Source organism: Kuraishia capsulata, genomic scaffold (assembly GCF_000576695.1).
Source record: "Kuraishia capsulata CBS 1993 genomic scaffold, Kuraishia_capsulata_scaffold_1, whole genome shotgun sequence".
Lineage (NCBI taxonomy): Eukaryota > Fungi > Ascomycota > Pichiomycetes > Pichiales > Pichiaceae > Kuraishia > Kuraishia capsulata.
In genome coordinates this window covers 607,382-619,836 of record NW_019172950.1, presented here as the reverse complement: position 1 = coordinate 619,836, position 12,455 = coordinate 607,382, and the positions used below count along the sequence as shown (strand labels likewise).

The window sequence follows — 12,455 nt, the reverse complement described above, 5'->3', positions numbered from 1 at the left end:
TATTAGGCTTGAACCTGTAGATCATCCATGCTGTTAACATTGTTCATCGTATGCTCTTATAAGGCTGTGATTTTTCACCTCATTCATTTTATAATCATTTTTGCAACTTTTGCATTTTGAATACGATCTATCGGACCGGCCCCTCTCATGCAATCGTCCCAAGACTCCATAATAACACCTGGATCAAAAATTGGAGACTCCAGAAACCGACCTTACGGGCACGCTCAACCTTCGCAGTATCATCTGCAACATATTCCACGAATGCATCGTAAACCTCGGCCTGCAGATCGTCCATCAACAGACTGTCGTAAATGGTCCAGGAACCATCGAAATCGTCCACCTTTTTGACTATGCGACATCTGATAGGGATGTACGTGCGTCGTGAGTTGATGTACCCAACAATCGGGCGAATCAATGCATTGTTGATATACGACAGTTCTCCATTGAACAATGGCACAGCAGCTCGAGGATTGTTGATGCGTAATTGGAAGTCTAACACCAAATAGTCAGAAACGCTTCCACGCGGGTTTTGCCTCTGTTGCTGCTGTTCTGGACTCAAACGATAACGTCTCGCTTCTTTGGCAATGCTATCAGCAACTGTCTTAAGCAGTTCGGCCACATTGGGTTCGTCTTCTTCGGGAACCATCACATCGCCGATCATGTCAACTGTTCCCTGTGTGATCCAGCCAAAAGGACCCTCTACACCGGCATTGAGGTGGTCTAGGTTCAAGTTATCAACCCTCAAACGGGTAACTCGTCTCCAATTCGGAACCCGAGAAGTACCGGTGCCATCGACAATATCATCAGACCCAAAATCGTCAATGCGCTGTTTTTTGTGAATCGTGAACAGCGAATCGTCGTAGGATCCACTCACGTTATTGGAGTTCAGGATATCAAAGAAGAGCCAGTTTTTGCGGAAATGGGGAAGATCACCACTGAAAATGCTCACATTGAATGGCCGGAAGCCATCCGGTTGTTTAAGGGTAAAAAGAACATCCTCCATCTTGAAGTTTTCAATCTCCCAGTCACCAGGCCGATGTATATTCTTGTAATTTGTGGCTAAATCGCCTGGGACCCAGTAAACATGAGTACGATCAACAACTCCACGCAGCCCCTTCATCTCCACTTCCTTCAAAATGCCCTTTCCGTTGAACCATTTGCTAAACGAAAGCGATACGTTTACCTCCTCGATGGTAAGATCGAACTGCGTGTAGTTACCATCGTCCGCTTCCTCCTCGACACCTTTTTCAGTAGGTGGTAAAGCTGCAGCCGCAGCAGCACTAGCCTGGGACCCTTTCTTGAACTGCTGCGTTCCCTTTGGGCGTTTACTAACGAAGCACTTCCTGAAGCTGATCTTCCCTTCTCGCCATCCCGGAACGATAGCGTTCTCAAAAACAACAGTTAATCCGATATTCCGCGTGAGAAAGTTTCCCACTGCCTGTGCAACCAATTCCTGGGCAAATACTGTGTTTATGGTGAATAGCACCAGCGAGAAGAAGGTGGTCGTACCAATGGCCAACAGCACCATATTACCCGCCACAAGCCAAGAGAAAAATGCGCTGAAGTCATCTGTGTTGAAAGGACGCTTCGATCTTTTCAAATACCACTTGGACCGCGCATAGAAACGGCTAAAGGGATTAGTGGCTGACCTTAGCATTTCCTCCTTCGTGGTCCATCCTCGCACCTGTTCGGTGGCATCCGGAGCTTTCTTGGAAATATGCTTATTCTCTTCACCTGATCCCGCCTGGTGTGAATTCCATCTCAATTGGGCAATTATCGGCGAGCGAAATTGGCTTGTAGATATGCAAGTTATCCTCGTAGACCTCATGCCAGCGTTTCCTGTCAAACCCCCAGTAACTCCAACCCAGGGCCTCGATCGAAGCCCAAACCCGACTTCTGCGAGAGCCCCTCGTGCCAGACGTCTTATGGGTGACCTTAAAATCATCATCTCATTATAATGCCTTTGTTACTTAGTAGGACAGGAGTTAAATTGAAACAAGACAGCTTTTGCAGGCGAAAATTTGGGCGATGGGGTATTGGGGAGGCCACTTCCTTTTTGGGGTTTTTTATGGGGAATGGAAAATCGCCGGTTGCGGCTTTTGAGACCGGTAACGGCATATGTTTTGGTGAAAAACGGAAAATTGGGGGAAACTGAGTTAATACAAGGCATGCCCAACTATGGAGAAGCCATTTATGAAATCTAAGATATCTGAATACCACAATCCCAGAGTGTTGTGGAGACTACTATACATTACCTACCAAAGCCCTTGCTCGACATGGACTTCTCCAAAGAGTCCATAACAAACTCTGACGTCTGCCTGTCCTTAAAACGTTTGTTTCTGTCAATCTCCACAACCTGGACGTTCCATTGCTTCACCGTAGCCGGCACCGTGTCACCAGCGTAGTGCACGTAGAAGCCCTTCACTTTCTGGAACAAAACGTTAGGATCGGGGTACTTGAAGCTCTTGAACTGCCATTTCTGGCCGGTTGTGAACACTGCCACAACACGGTCCCAGTACTCTGGCTTCGTGAAAAACTTCTCCACATTGTCCACCACCAGGAACTTCACTTCTTTACCAAACCGCTGGCTCTTGCGCTGCAGAATCAGCATGTTGTTGGACGATACTTGAACCTGAGTGGGGTCCACAAATTTTCCCAGTTCTAGGAAGTCCTTGATGTTAGCCATGGTCATCAAGGCAGACGCAGCAGGTGACAGAATGATGATAGGGTCCTTGCGTTTGTGTCTGTCCGCGGAGGAAGGAGTTTTGACAACAGCTGTTTGCTTCCGCTGTTGCTGCTTGAGTGGCCTAATGATTTTGTTCTCGCAATCTTTGGCCACAGAGGAGAAATCAATGGGCTTTCCGCCTCTCAAAGCACGGTTGTGGTCAATCAAGTTACGCTCATTGGCAAGAATCTCGGCCAAGAACGGGTCCTCAACTTTGCGCTTCTTTGGCTCAGGTTCGGAGCTCTTTGCAGACGTCTTTCCCGTGACGTATTGACACGTAGAGGACGATCCTGTTAACCACGAGATCAGCTCCGTTCTCTCCAAAAAGCTGATAATCGGTATTTTCTTCGATTCACATTGCGACACATAGTCTGTTGTACTGAGAGCCTGGCACACCAAACAATGGTACACAGTCCTCAGCAAATGATCCGTAGATTCGCCCGAGGCCTTATCCTCAGTGACGAACTGGGTGGGTTCGTCCAAGCCAAACACCTCGTCTCCAACACGAAGTTCGGTTGCATCCGCTATATCATCCACGGGTTCCAGCTTTACCTGGTCCCGTTTCTTCTTGCTAATGAACTCTCGTAGCTTTAAAATAGACGACGACATGGGTGGATGTTGCAGTAGAGTGTTTTAGTTGGAAGAGGAGCTGGTCAAAGGTATCAGATGTCCAGTAGTAGTGAGGGATGTGCACGACCTTTTAAATTGGTGAAAACACTACAAAATCCAAGATGCCGGTGAAACATTTCGAACCACAAGCCGGCATGAATGTACTCCACAGCAACTTGCTCACTTTTTCACTAGCAATGTTTAAGCTCAGAAGGAGCACACAGCTTCTTATACGGTGTCACTCGACGACTTCCACGAAAAATGCCTCCATTGGACAGCGGCAGCAGCTGTTCATGGTAGACGAGGCTTCTCCCGGATCAGTGTTCTTCCTGCCGCATGGAACACGGATATTTAACAAGCTTGTTCAGTTCATGAAGGTTCAACAGGCGAGATATGGCTTTCAAGAAGTGATATCGCCACTCATATACAAAAAAGCGCTATGGGAGACTAGCGGACATTGGGACAAGTACAAAGAGGACATGTTCAAGGTAGAAGGTTTCGAGAACAACGATTGTGATGGTAATCACACATACGGGCTCAAACCCATGAACTGTCCGGGGCATTGCGTGATATTTAACAGTACTTTGCGGAGTTACCAGGACTTGCCTGTTCGGATGTCTGATTGGTCTTCACTGCATCGCAACGAAGCCAGTGGAGGGCTCACTGGACTTACGCGTGTGCGGAGATTCCACCAGGACGACGGTCATATATTTTGTACTCGTCAACAAGTTGGCGAGGAGATTGCAAAGAGTTTGAGACTTGTTAAACTGGTTTACGGTGTTTTTGGCATGGACAACTACCGCATGACATTTAGCTCTAGACCTGATGAACACATTGGATCTGAACAGGAATGGGACGAAGCCGAGCATCAATTAACTTCGGTGCTCGATGAAGTCGTTGGAAAAGAGAATTGGAACACTCGTGACAAGGATGGGGCATTTTACGGACCCAAAATCGACATCCTGCTGAAGGATAACTTCGGCAAAGAACATCAGATAGGAACCATCCAACTTGATTTCCAATTGCCCGCTAGATTTGGACTCAAGTACAAGGGCGAAGATGGGGAACTGCACCAGCCAGTCATGATCCACAGAGCTGTTTTTGGATCTGTTGAACGGTTTTTGGCGCTTCTGATCGACCACTTTGATGGAAAATGGCCGTTCTGGCTGAGCCCTCGTCATGCAGTGGTCATCCCAGTCAACGAAACCCATAAGGAATATGCGCAAAAAGTTGCTGCCTCAATTTCAGGCGAATTGCTCGAAGCATTGGATGCTCCTGCTATTCTCGAGTCGCACAGATTCAACGTTGATGTCGACAATCGTAGCGATACCGTGGGGCTGAAAACGAGAGAGGCTATAGTCAAGGGATACAATTACATCATTATAGTTGGTGATAAGGAAGCTGAGGCTGGAAAAGTGGCCATGAGGAGTCGTGATAACAGAAAAATCGAGTTACTTTCACCAGATGAGGTGAGAAATATGTATATAAAGCTGGAGGAGTCGTTTGAATGAAAGAAGAAATACAGAGAAAGCTGGGAATTGAATAAATAATTATTACCGTGAATAATTGTCAAATCAATAAGCTTAGCAACAGCAGTTTGCAAGAGTTAACTTGCTATTCATTTTGCGCTAACGAACCTGTCTCTCATTTCCATTAGTGAATTATCATTAGGGAATACCAACACCAGACTTCCGACTCAATTTTTCGCTTTGTCCCCACTCATGAAATCATCATATCCATCATATCCACCATTAACCCCACCACTCAATACCCAAGAGGAACCTTCAGAGTGTACGAAGTCAGAAACGGCAACGACACAACCAGTATCGTGTAACTGAAGATATAAGTAAGAGCTAGAGAGTCAATCTGTATTCTCTCTTTCGAAGTGGCTGGCATGTACAATGCTGTGATATAAATCATTGAAGTAGCTGGAGGCAATCCCCAGGTGATTGAGCAGACAAACTCGAGAATCTTATCGTCGTAAAATAGCCCAATCTTCTTGAATCTGTGATTGAGAAGACTGCCAATAACTGGGAAAAGTATCAGTCTCATGAAAACCAACGCCAGAGGAATACGGAATGCTCTTTTGTCGATTCCTTTGATTTGAAGTCGCGATATGGTTCCGCCCAGAAGCAGCAGTCCCAAAGGCACCTGAGCCGCACCAACGTAGCTGGTGAAGTCCATGATAAAACTGAGAGGTGGCTCCGAGTCTGGGGCATCTGGGACTGAGGCCTGGGTATTATGAACAAACAGAGCACGAACCCAAGGGATCATGGAGAAGCAAACACTGACCACCATGACTATGGAGATGGGCTTGAGACAACTGAGACCAATCATCTTGAGTGTTTGCTTCACCACATGCCATACCCGCGACGATATGGGTATATTATTCTTGACAGGCTCTTTCTGGTGTGATTGTGACTGTCTAAGACCAAGTTCGGTTAATCCCTGGGTATCTGGGTCCTGGCCTTCAACTATTGAGCCAACTCTAGAATACAGTCTCACGACATCCTCCATGGTCTGGGCTGTTTCGTCTCTGGACTCTTCATTAGTGGCCACCGAACGAGCCACACTAGCGCGTCTTCTTCTGGTTGTGGTGGCCGAGACTGGATTTTCGCTGTACGGCCTCGCATCAATAAACTCTCTGCGCTGGTCCTGGTTCTGCCCACTTGCTACAGACGACAACGACGACACCTCCGACACAGGATTGTCACTAGAATTCTCCGGTTGCAACACAGTATTCCTTTCGTCTTCTTCAGAAGAAGAACTAGCTCCAAAGGCGATTTTCTCGTCGTTCTCTGCTAACTCCTTGGCCTTGCGTATCTCTTCACGGAGGTCCCAGCCAATGAGTCTGAAACCACCCAAATTGAACTGAAAAAGTAACTGTAGACACGTGAAGATACATGCATAGGCCACACCTTTCTCAGACTCGGCCGACGTGATCACCCCGCCCGTTCCTAGCGTTTGGAGATATGCAATTGGCAGATCTGAAATGTTCGGTAACAGTCCTACCGAAATGGCTCCTCCAATCCAGTACTTGGGGCATTTCAGCAGAACAGCAAGCCCAAGAGCCAGACTTGCGCCACCAAGTTGGAGACATGCTCCATCTAGTAAAATCGTACCAATCTGCTTCAGTTCGGCATTGCTGATGTTGGTGACAATCTTGTTGAACATCAGACATGGCAGCAAAATGGTTATAGCAAGGTCACTGATGTTTCTGGTGGTTTCAACGGAAAGGACATTCTTTCGCGTCATATAAAAGCCTATTCCCATGATCAAGTAGATCTTGATGATAGGCTTGACGGCTGTGTAAATGATGTCTCCCAAAGGTACTGACATTGTGCCTGGGAATCTATATACAAGCCAATAAAACAGCAATCATAAACCGGGCAAAATGCAACGGCAGCAAGAACCAACAAACAAAAAGAAGGTCTATAAAGAACAAGACAAAAAAAACAATGGCAAAGGACAAGCTGTCTAACGTGATAATAATACTCCAGTCCGTCATCCAGAGACCGCTGCGAGATTCTCGTCATCTGCCCGAAACCCGAAGAGTGTACCAACCAACTGCACGCCACACCTTTCTCTATCGCACCATAGTGGGGTGTGGAAGAGGGCGACAGTTGGCGATGATTGGCGGCGGTTTCAGGCATTTTTATTATCGGAAAAGACCCTGCTCAAACAGTACAGAATAGGGAAGTTGGTGGCCTTTTGTTTGGGAGACAAAATCGTCCTGAAAGGCTATTTGGTCTCCTCTCATCCCCGCCACAAACCCCGTTATAGGCAATGGCCAGGCGTGTACCAACGGGTACGTATGAAAAATTATGATGGCTTCCCGATGGAGATGAGAAAGATAGAGGACCGCTAGTGCGGATAGACATAGACATACAGCACACAGAAAAGGTTGATTTTTCGTCGCATTTCGATGTTCCCGGTGCCGCACAAGTTTGATCAGGCTTGTCCACAAACGGGGTGCTCTCTGTTGCATTGTCCGTTCGACCATTCAGGTGTTGTGCCTTCTAGACGCAAGCGCAACCGCGTAAATGAGACGAACCACGACATTTTGAGGCAAGACCGTACAGTGAAGGCTGTCAAGGTAGTCAAGGAACCGAAAGGATCCAAGTTGATCCCTCGCCAGGTTTATCCGAATGCGCCCGAGACGATTCCCCAGAGACTGAATTACCTAAGACAGCTAGAGAACCATTACAGGTCTAAGGGCCATGGCACTGAATCTAGTGTGGAGAAGGCGATAGAAACCGAGTTTGAGATCGCCACTTCTTGTTCAACCAAAATTGCGTACAACAACAAAATCAAAACCTTGTTGTACAATCTGGTGAAATTTGGCAACGAGCATGGCAAGCCGTCTCAAGCACGGAATACACATGATATGGCCAGTCTTGACGACTGGCTGGATCGCCTGTTTTCAGTGTGCATTCCTCGAAAACGACTAGAAAGACACGGTTATCCAATGCAAATCCCTGAGGCCGAAAAAGAAGACTCTTCGTTTCTTCCTTCAGAACCAAAGGCACCTGGTCTCAAGTCGTGTTTGAGATGCAACGAAGAGTTCATGAGATCTACCCAGATGAAAGAAACGACATGCTGTTACCACCCGGGAAAACAAGAGGTTCTAAAACAGGCTGAGAACTCGGCTGCAAGCAACGATTACAACTCGCGGGTGTTTTCTTGTTGTAATCAGACCGTAGGAGAAGCTCGTGGGTGCAAGGTGTTGAAACATCATGTCTTCAAGCACTCCACTATGAAGGATATGCACGAGGAGTTACCTTTTGTTGAGTTGCCAGAGCACACATCAAACTCAAAAGCTCTGAAGGCTGTTGGTCTCGATTGCGAGATGGGATTCACATCCTGTGGGTTTGAATGCATCAAGATCAGTATTGTGGACTACGTGACCGAGAAGACGATCCTGGATAAGTTGGTCAAACCCAAGGGAGAGATTATTGATCTTAATACCCATGTATCGGATGTGGCTGAGATTCCAGAAGACTCTCTCGACCTTCAACAAATACAATCGTTACTTCGGGAAATTTTTGACTCAGAGACTGTTGTGGTGGGACACGGACTTGAGAACGACTTTAATTGTCTAAGATTACTGCCTACTCAGCGAATTGTCGATACCGCGATTTTGTATTCCGAGTCTTCTTTGGTGAGGAGAAAGGATTCTCTCAAGAAGCTAGCGTGGAAGTATCTGAGTTTGAATATTCAGTCTGGAACACACGATTCTGTGGAGGATTGTGTCATTCCGATTCAAATCGTGAAGAATCGATTAGGTAAGAGGAACTCGAACTAGAAAAAAGAGGCATAGAAAAAGCAGTTTAAACGAATAATATGGTGGGTGAGTAAGATCACAATAACCGGAGATATAACTTCAAGACACATACAGCGTGCATGCATGAGACCGCATGACTGCATGACTGCTTAAATCTTACCATACAAAGGCGGCACAAAGAAATGGAAATAGTTCAACGTGTCATGTCATGTTAATAATGAATACAAAAGCCATATCAGCTGGGAGCAGTATCTAAATATAATCATATGTTGATATCGTATCCGAAATCACACTCAAACAACATTATACGATCAGCAATAAATCACCAATTCATTATCCAACTACAGCCCCTCAATCAAAATAGAATTTAAATAATGAACTCAAAAACAAACCGGTAATTCAACTAAGCAAAATCATTCCTCAAATCTTCAGTATTATTCTTCCTCGGGCCTTTGGTCAAAGAAGTCCACAATGGAACAGTTAGGATGCAAAATATATACCAATTTTTGGCCTCTGGCCGCTTCTTGGTTTCTCTGCCATTCTTGTAGTTCCAGCCTCTGGGAATCAGTCAGACTCTGTGGATCCTGAGAAGCAAACGCTGGTTCTGGCTCAAGCAGTTCCTCGTCTTCACTAACAGATACTGGCAACACGATCTTCTCTTTAGCAATCTTCTTGAGAACCTTGAAGGCCAGCTTCCTCTCGTTCCAGTAGTCTGCCTCAGTGTCAAGCTCATCCTCAACTTGAGAAAGATACCACTCAACAAGTTGCTCGGCAGTCATTCTCGAAGCAGGATCCGACTCCGTAGCAGAGACTTTCTTGACCATGTAGTTCATCATCTTGATGTACTTGTCATATGGCAGCACGCTACGCTTGGAACGGTGGTGCTGTGGCTGATCTTCGTTCCCCACCATGTCAGTGTCTCTGTCAGCATCCTGTGCGTCCTGCTGGGTACCTTCCTGTTCTTCCTCGGCCTCGTGAATGACACCAGCTTCGTCTTCGTCTATCTCAACGTCATCTTTCTCGACTCTGATGATCGACTGTCTCAACAGATCATAGGCCTCTGCTACAAAAGCAGGCTTTATCACCTCGGTACAGTTGGCCTTGGCGATTCCCTCAGACAAACGGATCATCGATTCCAACTGTCTCACCGTAATTCGGTAAGAGGATCTTCCCAATCCTTGAGCGTCATCTTCACGGAGCTCCTTGTATCTGGCAATAAGATAGTCTCTAGCTTCTTTGGGCATTTTTGGTTTGAAGGTTTTGGCATAACGAATGTAGCGCAAAAGCTGTTCTGCAGAGTATGGAGGATGAATAGCATCATCACGGAACATGTGTAGATTCACGATATGGTCAGCCAATTGCGTGTCAATACGTTCGTTACACTCATCCAAAATCACAAAGAACAAATCGAAACGCGACATAATTGGCGCAGACATGTTAAGGTTGGCCCTGAGCCCAAACTTGGGGTTGTAGCGGCCTCCGACAGGATTAGCAGCTGCTAGAATGGAAGTACGGGCATTCAATGTGGCATGAATACCGGCCTTGGCAATAGAAATGGTTTGCTGCTCCATGGCTTCGTGAATTGCCACTTGGTCGGAGATATCCATCTTATCGAACTCGTCAATGGCACAGATTCCGTTGTCAGCAAGCATCAAAGCTCCCGCCTCAATGGTGAACTCACCACTCTCCTCATCTCTGACTACAGCAGCAGTCAGACCAGCTGCCGAAGAAGCCTTACCAGAGGTGTAGATAGCACGGGGAGAAACCGAGCATACATACTTCAAGAACTGCGATTTGGAGGTGGAAGGATCCCCTACCAGACACACGTTGATGTCTCCTCTGAGGTTAATTCCATCAATAGTCTTCTTGTGGACTCCTCCTAGCAATTGCAGTAAGACACCCTTCTTGACAGCCTCATGACCAAACACGGCTGGAGCGATCGATTGTACCAGCTTGGAGTAGACGTTTTCGTCTCTCACCATTTCCTTTAGCTCCGCAACTTCAGCATCAGATAGCGTACTCAAAAACTTCTCCTGCTCCTTGTCGTTGTCCAGCGACGAAGTGATCTGGTCTTCCTCTGTTTCGAGAGTCTCACCGGTCTTTGAGACCTGAGAGTTGACATGGCATGCCAAGAACGCGAGCTTATAGGTCAAGTCTCTCACACCAAGACCTTTCAATCCGGTAACTCCAGAGTTTAGCGATTCCGTTGTGGAGGCCATACCTCTCATACCTCTGACTGCAGCGGGTTTGATACCGGGCAGGCCCAGCTGGGTCACGTCTGGCACCACGATCTCGGTTCCCGTGAAACGGCAGCGATCACCTGGCTTGGCACGCTCGACCATGTCACATCTGAGAATAACATCCATGGTACGTGGCATAGATCCAGTAGGTATTTCGGACGAATTTTCCTGGATTCTCACCTTCTGCCAATCGGTAAAGGTGGATTTGGAGACGTTCAGTGTGTAGAAAGCCTGGTTTTCACAACCGGGATTTGGACACGAGGTTGGCTCGGTGAACTTGAACATTTGCTCGATTCCATCAATCGAAGTCTTACAGTAATCACAAGTAAACGAGGCCTTGAACAGCTCAGGCCTCACTTCACTTGTACGGGTAACAGTTCCACTGATAGAGATCAAAGACCCGATGTGATGAGCACGCAACTCACGAACACGTTTGATAGTTGGCAAATTGTAAAATGCAATCTGGAAAATTCTTTCGTGGTGCTCGACTTCCTCGTCGTCGTAAATCTCCGAGCGTCTGAGAAGCTTTGGAACGTGTCTCTTGACAACGGCCCTAAGACCTTTGAGCAAATATGGCAAAAACCTATAATATTGCTCGGTGATAGCACTGGCCAGAACTCCGTTTTCAACAGTCAACAGATGGTCGTAATCCACAAACAACGTTGACATATCGTAAGATTGCATGGCCTGAACCTGAGCAAGGTAAGTCTTACCTCCAAAGCGCGCGTCTTCAACAGACGGATCGACAAACTCCTGCAAAAATTGCTCAAAGGCCTCACGCACCTTCTCGGCAGTAAGATCAGTCACTTTGGCAATGGCCGAGTAATCTCTGCGCTTGATGACAGAGTGGGTAATTTCATTCTCATCTTCTTCGTCACGTAACTGTTGGCTCTCGGTATTGCGCAGGTCAGAGAACAGATTGGACGATTGCGCCCGAGCTTGAGACTCTAGACCCGACAGGGACGGAGGCGGCGACGACAGCGGAAAGCTGGGAGAAGAAGCGACCTGGGAAGCCATTGGTTGTGTATATTGGTGGCGATACTGGAGAGAAGAATGGGTGGTTAGAAGATTAGACGCGCGAAAAAGTGGGAAGCACGCGCCCAAACGATATTTCCTGATTGGGATAATTGAATTGGGTGCACGGGCATGAGTGGCAGAATCAGAAACGTCTGGCGAGCATAAACTTTACTTCTCCCCCACACGACTCTTCTGCTTCAAAAAAAAAAAATTCAAAAATATATTACACAGTAAATACAGACGAGGCAGCGTTCTAGCACCACATCAACATGCCCAGAAAAGTCAAACAGGATAGATACCCTGTCAGTAACGAGGTGGAAGAGTCCGAGTCATCCACCTCTGAGGAAGAAGACGAATTCGGAGATCTCGTGACAGATGAAGTTGAAGCAGGAATCTCCAACGTACTTCAGGCCATTAAAACCGGGGACAAGAAGCTTTTTGATTCGAACGTTCGTTTTTTTGAAGAGCCCGAGAAAGCAGTCGCAAATTTGCAAGTGAAAGCTGCTCAGAAGCCTGTTTATCTCAAGGATGTTCAGCGTGAAAACATTCTGTCTGGAAAGGTGTTTCAAAACGAGGTAGA

The 12,455-nt window shown here is 46.8% G+C and overlaps 7 protein-coding genes across 7 annotated transcripts in view; 3 read left to right on the top strand and 4 right to left on the bottom strand.

Annotated features, from left to right (window-relative positions):
* Positions 1 to 145: 145 nt before the first annotated feature.
* On the bottom strand, positions 146 to 1,948 carry KUCA_T00000330001 (uncharacterized protein; the record flags this gene model as incomplete). The annotated part of the gene is made up of 1 exon (XM_022604860.1): positions 146 to 1,948. One exon carries the CDS (start codon positions 1,946 to 1,948, stop codon positions 146 to 148), a length of 1,803 nt encoding a protein of 600 aa, XP_022456386.1.
* Positions 1,949 to 2,251: 303 nt separating this feature from the next.
* Positions 2,252 to 3,334, bottom strand: KUCA_T00000329001 (uncharacterized protein; the record flags this gene model as incomplete). The annotated part of the gene is made up of 1 exon (XM_022604859.1): positions 2,252 to 3,334. One exon carries the CDS (start codon positions 3,332 to 3,334, stop codon positions 2,252 to 2,254), a length of 1,083 nt encoding a protein of 360 aa, XP_022456385.1.
* Positions 3,335 to 3,456: 122 nt separating this feature from the next.
* On the top strand, positions 3,457 to 4,845 carry KUCA_T00000328001 (uncharacterized protein; the record flags this gene model as incomplete). Its single annotated transcript, XM_022604858.1, has 1 exon — positions 3,457 to 4,845. The coding sequence occupies one exon, from the start codon at positions 3,457 to 3,459 to the stop codon at positions 4,843 to 4,845; it is 1,389 nt and encodes a 462-aa protein (XP_022456384.1).
* A 253-nt stretch (positions 4,846 to 5,098) lies between these two features.
* KUCA_T00000327001 (uncharacterized protein) lies at positions 5,099 to 6,673 on the bottom strand (the record flags this gene model as incomplete). The annotated part of the gene is made up of 1 exon (XM_022604857.1): positions 5,099 to 6,673. The coding sequence occupies one exon, from the start codon at positions 6,671 to 6,673 to the stop codon at positions 5,099 to 5,101; it is 1,575 nt and encodes a 524-aa protein (XP_022456383.1).
* Positions 6,674 to 7,259: 586 nt separating this feature from the next.
* KUCA_T00000326001 (uncharacterized protein) lies at positions 7,260 to 8,639 on the top strand (the record flags this gene model as incomplete). The annotated part of the gene is made up of 1 exon (XM_022604856.1): positions 7,260 to 8,639. One exon carries the CDS (start codon positions 7,260 to 7,262, stop codon positions 8,637 to 8,639), a length of 1,380 nt encoding a protein of 459 aa, XP_022456382.1.
* A 413-nt stretch (positions 8,640 to 9,052) lies between these two features.
* On the bottom strand, positions 9,053 to 11,875 carry KUCA_T00000325001 (uncharacterized protein; the record flags this gene model as incomplete). Its single annotated transcript, XM_022604855.1, has 1 exon — positions 9,053 to 11,875. The coding sequence occupies one exon, from the start codon at positions 11,873 to 11,875 to the stop codon at positions 9,053 to 9,055; it is 2,823 nt and encodes a 940-aa protein (XP_022456381.1).
* A 269-nt stretch (positions 11,876 to 12,144) lies between these two features.
* The window catches only part of KUCA_T00000324001 (uncharacterized protein), a gene marked incomplete at both ends in the record, with an annotated part of 1,638 nt that continues 1,327 nt past the window's right edge, over positions 12,145 to 12,455 (top strand). Inside the window, one exon of the mRNA XM_022604854.1 lies at positions 12,145 to 12,435. Within this exon, the coding sequence (XP_022456380.1) occupies positions 12,145 to 12,435 (291 nt within the window). The remainder of the gene's footprint in view (positions 12,436 to 12,455) is intronic.